Source organism: Dromaius novaehollandiae, chromosome 1 (assembly GCF_036370855.1).
Source record: "Dromaius novaehollandiae isolate bDroNov1 chromosome 1, bDroNov1.hap1, whole genome shotgun sequence".
Lineage (NCBI taxonomy): Eukaryota > Metazoa > Chordata > Aves > Casuariiformes > Dromaiidae > Dromaius > Dromaius novaehollandiae.
Window position 1 is genome coordinate 54,489,387 of NC_088098.1, and position 20,574 is coordinate 54,509,960.

A 20,574-nucleotide genomic window follows, 5' to 3' on the forward strand; every position below is an offset into this window, starting at 1 on the left:
GCAGAATCTTTGATGTTTGGACGTATAGTGAGGAAAGGGTTGCAATGATTTCACAACTACATGTTTAATGTAAATAGTTATACAGTTGTAAAAAGTGATTTAAAGCACTAATTGAGGTGCCTACCTCTCCTTCGTTGACTATATAGGAAAGCTGGGTGAATCATCACTCAAATGCGTAGGGCAAAGAGCCACTCCGGAACTATTCAGTGGGAAACTCTACACAAAGGAGCATGTCATAATAGGCTCCTGACTCACCAGAATGCTGAGTCCTCTTCTACATATCAGTACCTAGCACTGGGGAAGAGCAGCAGCCTCCTTCTGCACAGTGACTTTGTGCTCAAGCTAATGATCAGGGATTCGAAGATCTGGGATTCACAACAGTTCCTGTATTCTTGAATCACCAGGCCACAGGATTTCAGATACGTTTTACCACTTCTACTGTAGCTAGACCTCATGCAGAAAGGAATGTAAGATTCATAGGATCAGCAACAGACAAAGTTCATGAAAGCTTTGATTCTGTAACCCACTAAGAAGCAGGCTCTTCTAGCATGAAAGAATCATAGGTTCTGATCTCTGCTTCCGAGACTGTTTACATATTTTATTCAATATGCTTAGACATATAATGAACAACTAGTCCCTCGAGTGGGAACTCATTCTGCCCCAAAATGATTTTTATAGTTGCAAAAGAAAAATTTTGTTCAGCTCCCCTCACCTGATGCTGGCGTGTTACTCTGGAAGGAATATAGCATTCCAAGCTCCTGAAGTGATCTTGTGATCATAACAGCTGCTCTGTGGGGTCACATGAAATGTTCATCTACCTATAAATCCTGCCTCCAGTAGCAGGCCCTGCAAATGCCCAGTGAAGTGCAGAAGTACATAAGGAATGCATAGTTCTCAGAGTACTGATCACAGTGCAAATGGGCCTCATCCACACTGAAAATCCCTTAAGGTGTTCTTGAATATTCTGCTCTGCCAGAGGCTGAAACTGCCTGCCTCTTGCTGTCCAGAATATCAGATTGAACTTTCACATCTTTTAGATTTAAAATAATATTTATAAGCATTTAAATTATGAAAAAATAATGCATTTCACTGCAATTTCTGAACCGGCAGTGTCCAATTAGCATAGCAGGAAGAATCAGCTGACACAGACACTGAACTCCCTCTCATTAGCTCTGCCAAATAAGATATCAAAATCAGGAGAAAACATCCTAACCTCATAGGTGACATATCTGAATCTACAGAATTTTTTAAAACCTCGTCTGATGAGGTAATAGTTATCTTAATGTAAACATGATGCTCTAAACATATGAAAGAAAAGCACTGTAGGAAGAAAGAATATTTTTAATAGTTCCACTTATGTATTAAAAAAAAAAAAAGATGTTTTTGGAATGCAAGCCCACCCTCAGATCTGAAACCAAAACCTTTTACTGATCACAGACTGGCAGCCCTGAATCAGTGTGCTCTTACCTTGCACCATTTTCTTTACAAAAGAATTGGAAAAAAATGGCTCCCCTTTCTCAACATAGCTTATTACTTAAAAAGAAAAACCTAAGGATAAATTACATAGTTAGATATATTATATCATACATAAACAGCCAATGAACTTAAAAGATACTCACACAGTATTTTAGCACTTAGAAACAGAAAAAAAAAAAGAGAGCCAGGTTTATGCATCTTCATAACATTTCTCCCCTGCCATTCTCTGTTACCTATACCACTCCCTTCTTCTCACTCCACCTTATGAGTTCTCAGGTTTTCTTTCAATAATATATCTTCCCCATGGTTTCCTACAGCCTACTTTATATCTCTCAGCAGTGTCTCCTTCTGCCCCTTGCAAAATATTCTACAATATATTGCACCTGCACATTATGACAGGTTTTCTGGACTTCAACAAATTTTTCTCCTACTTGTTTTACTCTTCCGTCACTGTCTATTTTGTTGTGTTTTAGACAATATCTATTCCATCCCAGCAGTGGAAAGGGAGAGGTATGAAAGGTCCTTGATGACTCTTAGATCTATTTCACACAAAAAAACAAAAGAAATGTTCTTAAGAAAGTAAGAGTTTTCTTTCCGAAGTTTCTGAGACAGTTTTAATCTGGTAACATTTCATGCTATGAAGCCTGCACTTCCTGCCATGAATTTTGCTGTAGGCAGTTAGGTATTATGGTAGGATGACTGTGATCTATCACATTTTTACCGGGACCATGAGAAGGCTAAAACACTCATTGTGGATGAGTGAGAACGTTTTAAAAACACCAGTTCTCCCAAAATAGTGGTATTTGGATTGTCTTTCATGCCAGATCTGTGAAGGCCATTGAGAAGGAGATTGATTGAAGTCATTCACCTTGTTGAACTAGAAGCTGGAAAAGGGAATTGCTGTTTATTTTTTCCTGGGTAGAAGGGAACAGTGGGGTTCATTTTCATGAAATAGTTGCAGTCTCTTTCTGTTACTTGTGTTCTTGTCATTCATTAATATTAGCTGCTTTAACAGATTTCTGTGATCCTCGAAGATTGCTGCCAGGAAAAGTAATCATCCAATTTCAGGCTTTTGAAAAGATGAATAGCCTGCATTTTTGATACATTCTGTTCTTTGCCAGTGACAGATTCATCATCAGATACAGGTTTCCCAGGTGCTGTTCTGCCTTCAGAAGGTTTCTTGACCTGTGGATCTTCCTGGCTTATACGCATCTTCTCACTGGGTTTTAGGCTGGGGAAGCAATAGTCGCCAACCTCGCAAAGGAAGACTGGCTCAGTGCTGTCAGGGTTTAAGACTACCAAATTCCCCTCTGACAAAGGCTGCTCTTTCGGAAGATTATTTCCCTTCTGTAAGGGAGGTAAGGAAATGTTTGTGGATTCTGAAGGTCCATGGGGACCTGGAGGGACAGTAAGATAGTCCCCAAATGCATCCAGGTGCAATTCAGGAGAAGGGTTTGATGTTTGATCTGAAACGGCAATCATTACACCAGATTTCCCAGGAGAAAACTCATAGCAAGAGCAGTCATCAGGGGGCTGGATCTCCTGTGAGTCAGAAGCTAACTCTCCATCAGTGATGACTGCCAGATGGCTGGAGTCTTTGGCTGATGGCAGTAAGAGACTATCTGTGGTGATGTAGCCCAAGGAGCACTGCTGGGGAGAGCCGGTACAGCTAAGAGCCACTGGAGATTTCTGCCCTTCTGGTCTCACATTCATGCATTTCCCACAGGCTGGTTGGGCTGGTGAAATTTCCTCCCTGTTGCTGAGGTGCTGCATCATTTCCTTCTGGTCTGGGAGCAGGAAGGGCTGCAGAGGAAGTGCTTCTGGCCATGCCTGCCTCTGTGGAGCCTGGGGACAGGCTTCCTTTGGGAGGGTCACATACTGAAGGGACACTGATTTCCCATGGATTCCCGCTGGGACTGCTTGAAGGGCCTGATGCACATCAGGCTGGGAGGACATCACTGGGCTGTACAAGTATGGACCATTGAAATCAAAGCAAGGGATTGCTGTCTGGGAAGCAATACTTGCATCAGCACTGTTCTCCCTTGAAGCAGGAAAGGAAGGATCAGCCATCTGACTTGATGGGCAGACAACTGGGGCATGCTCTGGCTCATCTAAAGCATGGTATAGGTTTTGTGGATCCAGTGCAAGCAGGGAAACCTCTGCCTTTTCAGCTTGCCCTTCGGGGAACTCTGCCAAAGTCTTTGTCTGCCTGAATGGGGGAAAGTTAAAAGCTGCTTTTGAGAAATATTCTTGTGATGAACACTGCATATAAACAGAAGCTTAGTTACACACACAGCTACACAGAAGATTAGAAAATTATCTTTCTCGAGAGAGCAGGTTAACCCAGATAGCAAAAAAAATTGTCTCATCCTCAGAAGCAACTGGCATAGGCTATTTTGGTGACAGAACATTTAATTATATCCTCCCACAGCTTAGGGACCACCTCGAGGGTCTCACAAACAGTGTTACTATAAAGTGCACTAACCTGTCCACAACTTGAAGGAAACTAGCTTGCTCCATCTTCTCAGAAAAGCTGTGCTTGCTGAAGTCTAGCTGACTGCTTGTCAGCCAGTTTCCTAAGTGTACTTTCTGAAAAAGAGAAAGTAGAGATGAGGAAAGAGATTTCTCACTGGCAGTAGAATCAAGAGCCTCATGGACAAAGGAGAGCCTACAGCATCTGGCAGTCTGGATACAACTTCACTAATGTGACTAGAAGGTTCCCTCTATTCTCCAGAAGACTGTTCCTTCATATCCATGTTGCCATATCCCTGACCTAACTTTACATAGCATATAGAGCAGGAGCTGCTCCCCTAAAGAGCTCATAAAGGTGCTGCAGGTCCTACCATAATAGACATAATAAACATCATAAAGCTACTGCGTTTTGCGGTGCCTACTCTTCTCCAGCACTGTATGAGTACGCTCTGGGCAATACTTCACATGTAGGTGTATAATGACTGTCCTTCTGTAACAGCTGACCAGAGAAACAGAATTAGTGGAATGTTTACAAAGCTTAGGATAAAGTAACTCACTGAAAGGATGGAAACTTTCAAAATCATGACGTTAAGAGCAGTGAGTACTTGTGAGGAAAGAATCAGGTATGGGATAGGAAACAAAACTACAGAGGTACTTCTTAGAGTGGGAACAAGTTTTTAATTTTTACTGTAGAGATCAGGCAAAATAAAGTAACTTGAGACTTTAGTATAAGCATAAATATTCTGTCGTCTGGCACAGAAGCATCCATGCTTAGCTTTTCCTGTCTATTTGAAAATGATGTGTAAAAGGAGGTCATTACAGTGGAAGTCCATTTTACAGCAAAATAACAAATATGAGATGCTTAACGAACAACTGTTAAGTCTTTCACTCAAATATAAACATAGATACACCATTTGCCTCACACAAAGACCATGTTGGAAATCATACCCTTTGCATTGCCATGTATCTAAACACACAGTAAGGCATTCCCTGTGAGCTTAGAATAGGACCAACTGTAATACAAAAATATATGTATGTGGGGGAAAACACGTATTATAGAATCAGAAGTGTAACTCTTGCAAAACTAGATGACTTTTAATACAAAAATCTAGAGAGATGCCTATTCTATCGTTCCCAGATGTTGGCTTTGTGTATTTTCCCTACTTATACTGTCTTAATTGAATGCTAGCTAAGTGAGCACTTTGCTTTCTAATGAAGAATGCTTGTCTTGGTAACGGACAGACATGTTATAATGTTTACTCCAGAAAACCCAGTAGCTTAAAAAATGAAAGCTTCTTAAGTGAGGCCAAAAGCCCCTCCTAAAAAAAAACTTTGAGTAAGTGTTGACTACTGTTTGGAGATGGAAGAAACCACCAGCTGGTGAATTTGCTAAAGATGCTAGATTATTTCAATCAGTTAAAACTTTAGAGCACAGAAGACTTTCTAGCTTGATTTTAGAAAACTGTGATGCTGACAAGCACAATACACAGAAGTCTACTAGTACAAATGTAAGGTTACAGTAATGATAAGGATACCTGGGCTTCTCCTAAAAATAAAGAATAGAGCACTGAAGGTATGTGTTCACTGTGGAGCAGGAGACAGAAAAGCTATTAATATTACTGTTACTATTAAGATTCTTAATACTATGAAGTCCTGAAAAAAGAGAGAAATAATGAACCCTGCAAGGCACAGTTCCATCCTTACCCCTAAGTAGCTCTGGATTAGGAAACTCTTGCTGGGGTTTGGAATCTTTTCCTCCCAGCTTTTCTTCTTCCTGCAACAACAACACAGAGTTTACAAGATTTGCTTCCTGCCTTAGCTGCAAAGGGAAAAGACTACACCGCACACATACAGAGCTGCTCTGCACAGCAAGGCACCACCAAGGCCCTGAAACACCACAACCCAGGTCTCACCTGCATGCAGATGTGCACAGGGCTCCCCACTGCACACCAAGTCAGGCTCATCTCCACATAGAGCACTCTCTCATGCTGGATGAGCAGTGCCTCGTCCTCAGTTTTTCACCCTTTATTCCACTCACACAGCCAACATGCTGCTAAATCTCCTAGTCACAATGCAAACCTACCTGAGGAAATACTTATAGCTGCAATGAGCAATTATTAGTAAAGCAATGATGATGGCTGGGAGCATCACTGGGAGAACCACTGGTGACAGAACTGAAACAGAGAAAAGAGAAATAGGGAGTTACCCAGACAGAGTGGCTGCTTCTCGTAACAGGTTTTTCATTTTGGTCACTCATCATGCAACAAGATCAGGGAAGCGTAGCTGGCACATCACGTGATAGGATAAAGAGGCCTTCTAACTGTTAGGATACCCTCCAAAGTGAGAGAGATCAAATGTGGCCTGAACAGCTTTTCCATTGGCATCAGAGTGATCAATTTATGCTCATAAAAAGCTGAGTAGGTACATTGCCCCACGACAAACACTGGGTGTGTCTTCAGGCATCTTAGATCTGACTTATTTTGTCTTCTACTCCAAAATAAGCATATACCTTAATTTCTCTATCCCTTATTTTTAGGAGAAATCTGTACAGTCCTGAAGAGATGGGGGGGGTCCCAGAGATTTTCTGAGAAAGGGCTTCCTTTCCTAATGACCATAACTGGTCATCAAGAAGATAACAATTTCTTCCTGACTACACTCAGCGGAACTTCCCTAAGCCTTCTTATTACCTCAAGCTTCCTCAGGAGAAGTCATGTAAGATCACATAACCTTGGGCACAAGGCCATGCTGGTAACAGACATTCTACTTCTAGGTTCAGAAACAGTGAAAACCATGTTAAGGTTTGTATCTCCGGTGCACTCTGCAGTGTGCTTAACACCATCCTATAGTCACTCTGCAAATAGAAGAGGCTGATGGCTTTTATTCTGTCTTCTTGCAGTCTCAGCCTCTTCAGTCTCTGACAGCAGAATGGACTGTTAGAATTAGGAAACAAGGATGACCTTGTGGGCATGGTGTTTGCTTGATTCTCTCTGTGGAAACCTTTCACATTAGCTGTAGTCGTCTTGAGAAGAGCGGGGGAAAAAAAGGAACAATGCTTAAAGGGTTATTCCTGCTCTCCTCCTTCATTAGCATTGTCCCTGTATTGCAAGGATGTTTGTCAGACAGCTACATTGTTAAGCAACCCCAACTATGCCATGGCTGGATCTAACTTCAAGCCCAGCTAGGAGAGTGTATTCTCTATAGAAGGACTTCCCCCATCAACATGCCACAACAACTTATGAAAGCAGCCCGTATGTGAAATGTACCATTCTCAGTTTCCCAGGTGAACTCCTCGCTCCATTCACTCCAAGGCCCCTTGTAATCCAGAGGAGTATTCACTCTTGCACGCATTTTCCCCCTGTATTGTGTAGATGATTCCAGCATCTGCAGGGTGAAGATGAAGGGAGGCTCATCATTGCTGATATTTATCCTCTGGAGAGTCTGGGGGGAAGAAAGAAGCATACATGAAGAAGGGAGGGGAATAATCTTTCCCATTCACCCTGCAAATGGAAATCCAGGACTCCCATGCTTCCTATGACTTACCTTTTCATATTGGTTGTGCTTCCAGTATTGGACTTCGTATCTCTGTTTTATGAAGTCGTATTGCAAAGTGTGTCTTATCCACCTCAGTTCATACTCCTGGTTCTCTTTCATGGTTACTGACACATTTGCAGGTGGCAGCACCTTAACTGGAACACACAATGTCTCGGAATACGTATCACCATACTGGTCTGACACTACCATTCACCACAGTAGATTGAGACCAAGCCTGAAAACAGTGTTGCATTATGCAACATAGTCTGTCTCAGTTACTTAACACCTCTTTATTCCTCACATCTTCTTTCCCCAGTCAAAAAAAACCAAACAAGTCTTTCCCTTAAATAGAAGAAAATCCATATTCATTAATATGATGACACTCCCTGTGTGTGGATAAGCAGTAAAGCAATATTTGGAAGTTCTGTACTTGTCCACCACAGTTCCAAAGATTTTCAGCTCTCCTGGAGTTCCTAACCTGTATTGCCACCCACTGCCAGAATCCTCCCCAGCTTTAGTTTATGGAGAGTAGCACTGGTACCTCTGGACACATGCAGATGAAGAAGATCTGTGTAATGCACCTCACTCAGGAGAGGAGTCCTACCTCATCAGTGCTCCAGGAGCCACTACAAGGACTCCCAACAGCTCCACTGGGTTCCTGTGAAATCTCTCAAAGACACACTCCCCAGAAACTCCTCTCACCACTGCTTCCTGCCAGCTGGGACCCCCACAAAGGACAATGACATTCTAACCACAGCAAAGTCAGCAAGGTGACAGTCACTCACCTAGGAGCTTGGGTCCAGACCCAGAATTTCTTCACAGCAGTTTACACTTTGTCAGCTTCCTCAGCATCACAAAAACTCCTGGGCAACTCCAGACCTACAAGCCACCTCTCCCAGAACTCTGACCTGTCTCAGCATCCAGCTCCTTTCTTCATCACTTCAGGTGTCTGCCTCTTCCCACCCACTTCTCCTCACCACCACTATCCTCACACCCTCTTGCCAGTCTCGGCGCCTCCCCAAGAAACTCCCAGGAGAATCAAGGCACAACACCGGGGCTTACTGTTTCTGTAGGCTTCAATCAGTTTCTCCTCCGTTTTGGTCCGGACAGCTACATGGTACTGGCTCTGACTGCTGGTGTTGGTAACAGTGATCTCGCAGCTCTGGACCACATAGGGGACATGGGGCAAAGTCTTCTCATGCACAGGAGAGCACTCCTCCTCTCTGAGGGGAGAAAATGGAGATTGTGCTGAGATGAGTGGGAATGGGACAGAGCAGGGCCTTGACGGGAGAGGCACAGGCACGCTGCCAGGGGCAGGTCACATACGCTGATGCTGAAGTGGCCCTGAAGAACAAGCCAAAGAGGACAGAGGTGATGATCTCTTTCTTCACTTCCCAGCTGCATGTGAGACGATCCACACCGTTGAAGAGGCAGCGAAGGTTCCTGGGTTGAATGCCACCTTCAGAGAAGATCAGAGCAAACTAAGCAACAGGCAAGGTCTGGGAGAGAGCCATTGTCTGGGTCTGCATGCATGAGCAGGGTCAATAAAATGGGATGGAAATGGAAAACATTCTGGAAGAGGGAAGATGGAGACTAGCTATTATTCCCATCTCAAACTTCTCCAGGCAACTCAGGAGTATTATACCCATTCATCCAAGTGGATCATCCAATTCCCACACCACAACACAAGTCCAGAAATGCCCTCTCCACAAACCACATCCTAAAGCACAGCCAGTCCCCACATAGTTTACTAGACCTCATGCAGAGGGGCACAACACTCAGCCATTTCTTTAGTGCCAGAAGTATCCCAGTGACAAAAGAGCATCTGAGCTAGACAATAGAAAGCAGTGGCTATAAAGGGCTGGTCCTGCTTCTCTTGATGCCATTCCCATTCCGGGTCTGTAGGGCTAAACAAAGAATGGAAAGCCTCCATCATTTCTTACATAGGTCATTTCACTGATGCCAAGTCAAGCTGAAGTGAAGAAGTTAAACAAGTTGGAGTGGGAGATAGTAAGGCAAAGGACCACCTGCATCCTGCCCTGCAGATGTCTCATCATTCCTCAGCCCAGGCCCTGATTCTCTGCCAGCACAGCATGATGACCCACATCCCTCAGGCCCTGGCTTCTCAGCCAGCCCTTCCACCCCTGCACAGCCCTGCTCTGCCCCACACTACCTTCCGGTGTGTCCCAGGATGCCTCCATGCTCCACTCGCTGTACTGTCCAGAGAAGCCACTGGTCTGCCCTGGTCTGGCTCGCACACGGGCAACGTAGCTGCTGCCTGGAACAAGGTCTTCATGGCTGAGGTGGCAATGTGTGGTGTTGGAGAGTGAGACTGAGGCAGCTTTCTGTTAGTGGGGGAAAGCAGGGAGGGAGGGAGAAAAGGGGAATCAGAGAAGAGAGAAGGGAGGAGGGAAGACAGGGACAGAACAAAAGGAAGTGACCATCAGAGAAGAGACCAGAGAGATCTTGCTGAGGGCACCATAGCATCCCCAAGCATTCCCACACGTACAACCGCCAACTTGCATGGTGCCATGTAGTACTCTGTGCTCACGTTCTAGAGGGGCTTTGGTGTGCTTGCTGCCTGCAAAGCCCATCAGGGAGGAGGCACAGGCATTGCCAGGTAAAATCTACCCCTGCAGATGGGTTGGCTCTTGCAGCTTTGAGAGGCTCAATTGTCTGCAGCATCAACTTCACAGGTTCAGAGCACTGCCTAGTGCAGAACTGTGTGGGAATTTGGCCAAGATACTTCTCATGAAAAAGTAGAGATCAGGCTGACAGCTATAGAAACATAGGTGGATTTGGGGAAACAACAGAGCAAAGGAAATACTCTCTTAAAAATTTAGAAACATTCATCTCTCAGGGAAACAGCTTCAAATGATTTTTGCCATCTTCCCACACGAGCCCGCAGGTTCATCTTGAAACGTGCTTTAATTTCAGCCCCTTCTGCCTGTCCACAAACAGCACTTATTGCATCTCTTGATAGTGCCTGAGAACCAAGGGCCAGAAATTTGCCCAGCTTCTACCGTGGGATCTTGACCACCCTAAAGGGCACAGCTCACCCCAGGACAGCCCAGCTCTCCATTCTTACCTCCCAGGACTCCCACTCCTGCTTGTAAGCCACTTCATACTCCAGTGCATTGCCCAGCCCTTGGTTTCCATCAGCTACTTTCCATGTCAGCAAGAAGTCTCCTGATCTCATCAAGCTGATTGAAAGGTTTTGCGGTGGGAGGGGCTGAACTGAAAGGTGAAGGTACAACATGTCAGATGTGATAGTGATGAGAGGGGCATGAAGTGGGGAGAAACCTAGCTAGAATTCCCCATCTGTACAGTATCTTATCCCTGCCAAAGCAAGTAGCTCCTGGATGAGTGCCTTCTTCCAGTCCCAGCTGCTCTCCGAACCTTGTTCTGTCCCTTCCCCGTCCCTGCCTGTCCTCTCAGTGTGGAACCATTTGACAGACTTTACAACAGAAGTTGAATTCACTTCCTGACTGGGCTGCAGAGTGAGGGAAGGATTATTAACTTTTGTTTCTCAAGAATATCTAATAATCGTGGGGAAAATGTGAACATGGTATTTAATCCTTACCAGTCTGGAAAAGATGAACGTTCAGTTCTGCTTGAAGTGTCTTGTTAGGTTTGAAGGTGTAAATATCATCTACCCCTATTCCAAAAAATTTTACGGTGCTGCGACACACCCAGTGGATATAGGATTTGGGGCCCTTATGGAATTCATTTTCTGCCTGGGGCTTGCAATGCATCTCTTCATTCTTCCTGTGTATAAAAAAAGCGATCTATAAAGAGCTTATCTGGAGACATATAATTAATCCAAAATTAAATGCCTAAAACATTTCTAGTTCATTCTGTTCTCTTATAATTTCCTTAGATTCTTATATCCTCATCATGACTTTACTTATTATTTCCATTTTGCATTAATCAATATAACAAACATTTTTAACATGATGATTTTTCTCAAATGCCTTCCCTTTTTAAAAGTGTGTGGCAGAATGTTATGCTTTGGTACTGTTCTATTTTTGTTAGTTTTTATCCTAAATGTACAGATTCTCACATTTTTATGTGAGAAATGGTATGATGAAAAATAATGTCATGGAAATGCACCTTTCACTCAGAGTGAAAGGCAATAAAGGTTTCTGAAGATCCTTAGCTCCTTGAACAAGTTCATTTTGGAGGCTCACAAAGACTCTTAATTTTTTTTTTCTCCAAACAAAATGCACTTTTATATCCTTAGTAGTGAGAGCTCTGTTCTGTCAAGGGACCTTAGGTATTCATCAAAGTTTTCATCTCAGAGTGTTAAGCATCCTTTTAGATAGCCTTTCTCCAGGCCAAGGAGTGTCTTGAAGATTAAAAACAAAATTTTAAACTAGATAGGAGAGCATAAGCTTTGTGTGCTTGCAGAAGCCTTAGCTGCTAAAGAGATGTGTTGCTTCTTTTTGCATCCTCTGGAATTGTGCTTGTGCTTATGGCTTCAGGCCCAGTTATATTCAATTGTTCTCAGTTATATTACATTGAAAAACAAAAGTGACCATCTGTCATGTATGTGTCTAAAATAAAATTAGGTGTACACCTACTAGGTGTAGGTGTCTAAAATAAAACTGTTTTCTTGTGGTGGGATAGCTCAATGGACTGGAATGCTGCAATGGATGGATACAGGCTCTTGGACAGGCCAGGAAGGCGAGGAGTAGGGAGTTGCCCTTTATGTGAGAGAGCAGTTGGAATGCATAGAGTTCTGCCTAGGGATGGGTGAGGGGCCAGCTGAGAGCTCATTGGTCAGGATCAGCAGGCAGACTAATGTGAGTGACATTGTAGTGGGTGTTTGCTATAGATTGCCTGATCAGGAAGAACTAGATAAGTCTTTCAGACAATTGGAAGAAATCTCACGTTCTCAGGCCTTGGTCCTCATGGGCCTGATACCTGACATCAACCACCCTGATATCTGCTGAAGGGACAGCACAGCAGGGCAGAAACAATCCAGGAAGTTTCTGGAGTGCATTGATGACAATTTCCTAACACAAGTGATCAAGGAGCTGACCAGGAGAGGCACTCTGCTGGACCTCATGCTTACAAACAAGGAAGGACTGGTTAGGGTTGTGAAGGTCAGAGGCAGCCTTGGCTGCAGTGACTGAGATGAGATGCTGGAGTTCAGAATCCTGCAAGAAGGGAGCAGGGCAAAAAACAGGATCACAACCCTGGACTTAAAGAGAGCAGACTTCAGCCTGTCCAGGGATATGCTTTGAAGAATCTCACAGAATATGGCCATGGTGGGAATAAGGGTCCTAGCAATTTGGTTGATATTCAAGGATCACCTCTTCCAAGCTCAAGAATGGTCCATCCCAACAAGTAGGAAATCAGCAAAAGCAACAGGAGACCTGCGTGGATGAACAAGGAGCACCTGACTAAACTCAAACATAAAAAGAAAGTGTACAAGAGGTGGAAGCAGGGACAGGTGGCCCAGGAGGGATATAGAGACACTGCTCAAGCATATAGGGATGGAGCTGGGAAAGCCAAAGCCCATCTGGAGTTGAAACTGGCAAGGGACATGAAAGACAAGAAAGGCTTCTATAAGTACATAAGCAACAAAAGGGAGGCTAGGGAAAATATGGGCCCACTGCTAAACAGGGCAGGGGTTGCAGTGACAAAGGACATAGAGGAGGGAAAGGTACTAAATGCCTTCTTTGCCTCAGTCTCCACCAGTAAAACAAACCTTCAGGAATCCCAAGCACCTGGGACAAGAGGGGAAGTCTGGAGCAAGGAAGACTTACCCTTGGTGGAAGAGGATCAGGTTAGGGAACACTTAAACACACTGGACATACACAAGTTCGTGGGACCTGGCAGGATTCCCCCCCATGAGTGCTGAGGGAGCTGGCTGATGTCATTGCAAGGCCATGCTTGATTATCTTTGGAAGATCATGGCCATCAGGAGACGTTCCTGATCCCTGGAAAAAAGCACATGTCACCCCATCTTCAAGAAGGGCAAGAAGCAGGATCTGTGGAACTACAGCCCAGTCAGTCTCACCTTGATCCTTGGGAAGGTAATAGAGCAACTAACGCTGGAAACCATTTCCAGGCACATGAAGGACAAAAAGATGGTTGGGCATAGACAGCATGGATTTGCAAAGGGGAACTTGTGCTTAACCCACCTGAAAGCCTTCTGTGATGAGATAGCTGGTTTGGTGGATGAGGAGAAGAGCAACGGATGTTGTTTATCTTGACTTTAGCAAGGCTTTTGACAGTGTCTACCATAACATCCTTATAGACAAGTTGATGAAGTATGGGCTAGATAAGTGGACAGTGAGTTGGATCAAAAACTGGCTAAACTGCCAAGGTCAGAGAGTTGTGATCAGTAACACAAAGTCCAGCTGAAGGCCAGTCATTAGTGGTGTCCTGCAGGGGTCTGTACTGGGTTCAATACTGTTAAACATCTTCAATAATGACCTGGATGATGGGACTGAACACCCCCCTCAGCAAATTTCCAGTCAGTACGAAACAGTGAGGAATGACTGATACACCAGATGGTTGGGCTGCCTTTCAGAGGGACCTTGACTGGCTGGAGAAATGGGCAGAGAGGAACCTCATGAAGTTCAACAAAGGGAAGTGCCAAGTCCTGCACTTGGGGAGGAATAACCTCATATGCCAGTACCCACTGGGGCCAACCACCTGGAAAGCAGCTCTTCAGAGAAGGACCTGGGAGTCCTAGTGGACAAGCTGAACATGAGCTAGCAATGCACCCTCGTGGCAAAGAAAGCCAATGATATCCTGACCTGCATGAGGAAGAGCATTGCCATCATGTCAAAGGAGATGATCCTTCCTTTCTCTTCAGCACTGGTGAGGCCACATCTGGACCACTGGGTCCAGTTCTGTCCCCAGTACAAGAGAGACATGGACCTGCTAGAGTGAGTCTAGCAAATGGCCACAAAGGTGATTAAGCAGCTGGAGGATCTGACACACAAGGAGAGGCTGAGAGAGCTGGTCTGTTTAGCCTGGAGAGGAGAAGGCTCAGGGGGTCTGCTTTCAACATCAGTGTTTATAAATATCTGATGGGAATGTGTAAAGAAAATGGAGCCAGTCTCTTTTCAGTGGTGCCCAGTGACAGGACAAGAAACAATGGGCACATATTGGAACACAGGAAATTCCATATGAACATAAGAAAACACTTATTTACTGTGAGGGTGGTTGAACACTGGAACAAGTTGCCCAGAGAGGCTATGGAGTCTCCATCCCTGCAGATATTCAAAAACTGACTGGATGTGGTTCTGAGTAACCTGCCCAACTGATCCTGCTTGACCAGCAGTGTTGGACCAGATGATCTCCAGAAGTCTCTTCCAACATCAACTATTTTGTGATTCTGTGATTCCATGATTCTGTTCCAGTTCAGATGAGAGATATTAAATCACAAGTGTCTGATGTCCAATCCTGTCTTCCAGGACATGATGGAGTCTCCTAGCCAACCACGTATCAGCAAGCATTGCTCAGCAATACTGTTATTTTTAAAAGTTGGGTATTAGCAAGGAAACCAGGGATATTCCTAAAGTACAGATGGGACTAATCATACATGGGTGTATGCCGTTAATCAAAAGGGTCAGCCTTGGGGATGTGAAGTGTAGAAGATGCTTCTACCTATGCACTAGCATCAACTCATAGTTTGGATTTAGTCAGCTCTTCTTCATCTATGAGCTAACTTCATTTAATCACTGGGCATTTTGATGTCAGCTTGTAACTGTCCACACTTAATACCTGTTTGTCTGATTAGTAAGCTCCATTCACGTTTACTGTAGGACCTACACATGACATTCCAACATGTAACAATGTTCCAGAGCATACTCTAAAGGTCCAAGTAATTTTATATTATCTTTTCCCATAAGTATAAGTTTCTAGGGCCTGTTCCAAAGGCCTTGCATTGATTTCAGACACTTTTAGGTCTACGAATTCTGTGTTCCTCAAAATAAAATCAAGGCTTCTTTCTTTTTTCTTTCCTTCCTTTATCCCCAGACTCCAATTCATTTTCTTCTCAGCTTTCCATCTTCCTCTCTCCTTTGACTATTCCTCCCTCTCTGTCCTTTTTTATCCTCACAAATGATCTAGTCTGGTGATTCAGGTCCATTTCCATAAGGAAACAGATGTAGCAGGGAGATAGTGACATAAACAGACCAGTATCTCTAGGAGGAAACCTGATAGCACAAATGAACTTCTCAGTCTCAGAAATGCACAGTCTATTTGTTTTGCAGAAAAGATCAAAACTATGCTCTCAGTGATGGTCCTGCAAGGCCAAAATAACTGAGGAAATATCTCCTCCATTCTGGTTTATGAACAACCCTCAGGCCCACACTTGTTGTGGCACCATCTTCTCCACCCCATCTACAGTGACCTACATGCCCCATTGTATTTCATACCTATAGGTCCATAACAAAACTATGGGAAAATAATCAAAAAAGTAATAAAAACAACTCCAATACTGCACCCTATTCATTTCTTGCTTCCAAGAAGAGGCCTCAGAAGAGGCGCCAACTTTTACTCTCACTCAAGAATAGAAAGAGGCGATCTGAAAACCTGACTGCCATCCCTTGTCTGAACCCCAGTCCTCATTTCTATGTTCTGTGACCAACTTCCCTTTTGACTTTTCTCCGGCAGAGCACAGTTCAGGTACTTACATTTCATCATTATTCCTTCGGTAAAGACTCATACCAAGGAAGACATGAGCCTCTGAATGCTCCATCCATGTGCAGGTCACCTGTGAGTTGTAGTCATTGTAGCAGCTCAAGTTCTGCATTGGGACACTGTCTGAGAAAGGAATCCAGGCAAAAGAGATGCAGTGGTTAAAATGTAAATAGTGAAAGATAGCAGGAGGTACACAAGTTCTGCCAGCAAAAAGGGGAAGGTACAGATTACAACCCTCTCCTCATGTCACCAGAAGATGATGTTCCATGAAAATACGTACTGAGCTGCAGTCATTCTGCACATCTCTGCAATACGCAAGTGTCCAAACCAAGCTACAGGTCTAAATTAACAAGAATGAAGTGAGATCTTTATGCTTTAGTGCCTATCATTCTAGCCAAAGTATCACTTTCCAAACAGAGATTATTTCCAGAGGTTAATAGATACAACAGTCAGTGGGAAGGTAGTGATCATTTCATCTTCATGCATTACTGAATGGGACTTCATTGCCACTAACCTCCTAGTAAAGGTTTTGACACTAGGAAGGCAGTGCTCTGGAAAACATATTGTTAGAGCTCAGAAGAACAGCCAAACTAGTTTGCTGGAACTAGATTTAAGACCCAGAAATGTCCAGACCACTTCTCAGAGGAAACATTTTTTTTTCAATTTCTCAATTGTGAAATGGGAAAACACAGGCCTGCCCTTCCAGCAATATGAGCAAACAGAAATGATTGGTACATGCACTACAAAGCAAGCTGCTTTCTCCTGTCCTTCTTTAATCTCTGTGAAGGTAGTATTTGTGCCATGCTGTTAGGATGTGACCTCCAGGTGACAGAGATGTCAGCAGGCAAACATCAGTGCAAATAATTTTTCTTGCTGAGAACTACTGTCAGCTTCCTAAGGACTTTTTGCAGACCAAAAACGTCAAAAAAGTAAGATGGTGTCTTAGCTAGCAGGCCTAAGAGTGACCTTACTTTCATCTTCTAGTGAAAAGCAGTGCAAAAGCAAGTTCTGGTACATCCCTTGCTGGTACAGGAAATGGAGTATCCTACAAAGAAAGTGATCTAAACATAAGGCTGAAACTTGGAATGCAACATCTAAGAGACCAGATTGCCCTATACTGTAATACATATTCCTGCAGAGATCTCAAAGGTAAATGTCCTGCTTTTGATACTGGGCCAGGCAGCATAATTCCCCCAGCTACTGTGGACATCAGGTGTAGGCATGTGTCTCAAAAAAGGTAAATACCAAGAGGCACACCTTCTGATAACACCTTTAGGGTGGGTACAGGCTTAGTCTTTACTCAGACAAGAAATACTGGGTGATCTGAAGAGATACGAAGAAATTTAGAAAGATATTTTCTACTCCAAGCTATGCTAAACCAAATCAGAGGAAATAAAAGTAGCTCTAATTGTACACAGAAGAGGAAAGACGTTAAACTCAGAAACGGAAGACAATGTATCTGACAGATGGTCTTTTTATCTCTCAGCTATTGTACAGGAAAAAAGATCAGGTCATTTGGATGTTGCTGTCGATAGCCCATACACCCACACACTTCTTGTGCCTGTCCACTCATCTCTGTTCAAATACACTGCCATCTGATTCAGGTACCCTGTCATTTTCCTATATTTTAACTTACTGTCAGGGGCTAGTCCTCCTTTCTATTCACTCATTAACCAATCAACTTGTTAATCTCATCCATTTGTCAAGTATTTTATGTGTCCAGTCCTCCAACCATGCTACAGTTGATCTGTCTGTACATTCATCTATAACACACTGACTGTCTGTCTATGACCAAGATGTCTGTTCTCCTATAGCAGAGAAGATGGAAAAAGCAGAAGGAAGTGGAAAAAAAGCAGAGAATGAAGAAGAGTATTGGCTGAAAGAAAGAGATGGAGACAAAAAAAAGGAAGAAAAGGTAAAATAAATTTGAAACTCACCTCGAATGGCTTGGACACTGAAGACAAAGTGTAGACTCAGCAAAAGGCTGCAAATCTCTTTCATTCTTATACTGTCCTTTGTACACAAGCTTGATCCTAAGTCAGAAGATAACTGTTTTAATTGCCAACTGACTACTCTTTTGCTCTGCTTATTCTGGAGTTTCTTGTTTTCATTTCACAGAAAGAGAAGTAAAACTGAATTAGGGAACTTCTTTAGGCAGAAAACCTTATCAAGTTGTGTTGGAGTGACATTTAGAAAGAACTTCTACCAAGTATTTATTGTAGGATAAAATCCCCATCTTCTTATTGTGACAACTTGCAAAATAAACGAAGAATTAAGAAGTAAATGTGCATTTTGAAGGTAGAGCATAAGAATCCAACTAAGAGTGGTAACAAGAAACAATCCTAATCTGTGAAGCGAGTTCAGCCTCCAAATTCATTCATCCTTCTGCTTATCATGCTCAAAGCCCTCCCAATGACCCCTGATGCTGCTCTGTTTTCTTACTTTTATTAAAAACATGATCCTCAGCCACACATCTCCTAGGAGGAATAGTGGTTGAATCTCAATATTCATTCACTTTCAGCTATCTCTTGAACTAGCTACTTTTCTGGCTGCTCCACAAACAAATTGCAAATTATAGGAATGATCCCAAAGGAACGTCACTGCTCTTCTTTCTGGTGATTGTAGAGATCCAGAGTTGAAGTCTGTGGTTCAAAGACTATGGGCCACATTCTCCAAAACTGTAACTCAAGTGATTTTGGTCATTTCTCATTGTTTTCTCAAAAGTAAAATAGACCCACATGTCCATGTATGCCACAGAGTTGAGACTCTTGTACTCTGGGAACATCTAATCCGTAGCCCTTTCCCACTTTAGGGGAGCATGGAGAAAGTCCCTTTTTAATTCCTATTGATTTTCAGATTCCTGAATGCCATTTCTTTACACCAGAAGCAACTGGCTAAGCCCTCGAATAACCACCACAGTTTACAGATCCCTAAATGGTTCCCAAACTGTTGTTTGAGAGCGGACTCTCTTTGCCATTTTGCTTTCCTCAGAGAGGAAACAGTTCCCTTACCTGGAATCAGAGCTGTCTATGAAGCAGATGATTTGACTTGATGGGTGACTCTTCCTTTCCACCTTTCCTCCACAACATCAGAATCCTCTACGCAGATGCAGAAACGAGCAAAATCACACTTACCCAGACTGGAGACGGGGGATATAAAACTGACTGCAGGATTTCATTGCAAACTTAGCCTTTAAAATAACTGTTATGCTTTCTATGCACCTGAAATGCCCCTTCTAAAGAGGCAGACCACACCTTTTCAAGGAAAGGAATTGCCTGTGTAATTGTACAGTCTGTACTTCCTATTTTAGCCCCCAAGGCACTTATTCAGATGAACTGTTTAACTGGAAAGGGAGGGGAAGGAAGTATGTCACTACCCATCTGCATTTTCAAATTAGCAGACTGTGGGACTAATGTTTTTTCAGGAAAAATGGAGGAGAGAAAAAGGGAGGAAAGACTGCAGCAGAAGTAAGAAAGAATAGCAAAGAATTCTTTGCTTTTTATTCCTATACTGTTTCTTTTTTAGTCTAGTCTAGAGAAACTTTGAAGAAGGGCTCATTCTTCATTCATGCTTTCATATATTATATTTATTTTTATATATACATACATATATATATGAATAAAGGACAGACTACCATTATCCCTGTAATCCTGTTAATTTGAACCATCTTAAAAATCCTATTGTTTTACTGATCTCAACAAGAATTAATAATAAATTATAATTATTAAAGTATCTAGAGGAAAAAAAAAGAAAACTGGAGAGAAGAGTTGATCAGAAATTATCCTACATCCAAGACAGCCATACGGTTTTAAATCCAACTTTGAGGCTTAGCCCAGTAGCCTTCAACAGTAAGGTTCATTAAGAAGTGAGCTAGACTGAAGGGAAAAACACTCAACTTTAAGCTCTCAGGGGTAAACTATAAGGGGCTAAGATGAGACCTCAGATAAAGAATGCAACTCTTGAGTCTGCCTGTCCTGCACTGCTACTAAGCCAACTTTAAGCTCTCAGGGGTAAACTATAAGGGGCTAAGATGAGACCTCAGATAAAGAATGCAACTCATGAGTCTGCCTGTCCTGCGCTGCTACTAAGCTTTCTCTAAATCCATGTAGTAGTGACCAAAACCATAGTTAGCACATTAGGCTTACACAAGAACTACACCAATATGCTGGGAGTAAAGTATACTGAGAATAAAGGAAGCATGTGTGGAGCAAGGAGCAGGATCTGAGAGCATTCAGAGAAGTTGTATATCATTGGGACTATAAGGAGGCGTGCATATAAAACTCAACAAACAAGGAGGGAAATATGTGACAGTTTGCTGGGTAGGCAGAATTTACTTCATGTTACAGTATAGAGGCAGAAAAGTTGCAAGAATTCTACTGCTCTGATTTTCAGGGGCCGGTCAGGTTATAGAAAATATCTATCTTGTTT

The 20,574-nt window shown here is 43.1% G+C and overlaps 1 protein-coding gene across 2 annotated transcripts; it reads right to left on the reverse strand.

The window, feature by feature from the left end:
• Window positions 1-1,321: 1,321 nt before the first annotated feature.
• CSF2RB (colony stimulating factor 2 receptor subunit beta) lies at window positions 1,322-20,113 on the reverse strand. 2 transcript variants are annotated; one of them, XM_026117882.2, is made up of 14 exons: window positions 19,158-20,113; window positions 18,084-18,179; window positions 16,140-16,269; window positions 11,063-11,247; window positions 10,568-10,716; window positions 9,653-9,824; window positions 8,806-8,938; window positions 8,542-8,702; window positions 7,489-7,634; window positions 7,212-7,329; window positions 6,032-6,122; window positions 5,653-5,722; window positions 3,962-4,065; window positions 1,322-3,685 (listed from the first exon to the last, which is right to left on the reverse strand). In XM_026117882.2, exons 2-14 carry the CDS (start codon window positions 18,145-18,147, stop codon window positions 2,485-2,487), a joined length of 2,724 nt encoding a protein of 907 aa, XP_025973667.2. In that variant the 5' UTR covers window positions 18,148-18,179; window positions 19,158-20,113; the 3' UTR covers window positions 1,322-2,484. The 2 variants fall into 2 exon arrangements, with proteins under 2 accessions (XP_025973667.2, XP_025973666.2); XM_026117881.2 differs by having other exon boundaries at window positions 7,212-7,386.
• Window positions 20,114-20,574: the final 461 nt, after the last annotated feature.

What these genes read in the sequence shown, in the direction of transcription:
- CSF2RB (XM_026117881.2), bottom strand. Translation starts at nt 18,147, where the DNA reads ATGAAAGAGATTTGCAGCCTTTTGCTGAGTCTACACTTTGTCTTCAGT. An exon ending in GATTGAAGCCTACAGAAACA is followed by an intron (nt 7,635 to 8,541) that starts GTAAGCCCCGGT and finishes TGTGTGTTCCAG; the next exon opens with TTAAGGTGCTGCCACCTGCA. An exon ending in TTCCTTCAAGTTGTGGACAG is followed by an intron (nt 3,686 to 3,961) that starts GTTAGTGCACTT and finishes TCCCCCATTCAG; the next exon opens with GCAGACAAAGACTTTGGCAG.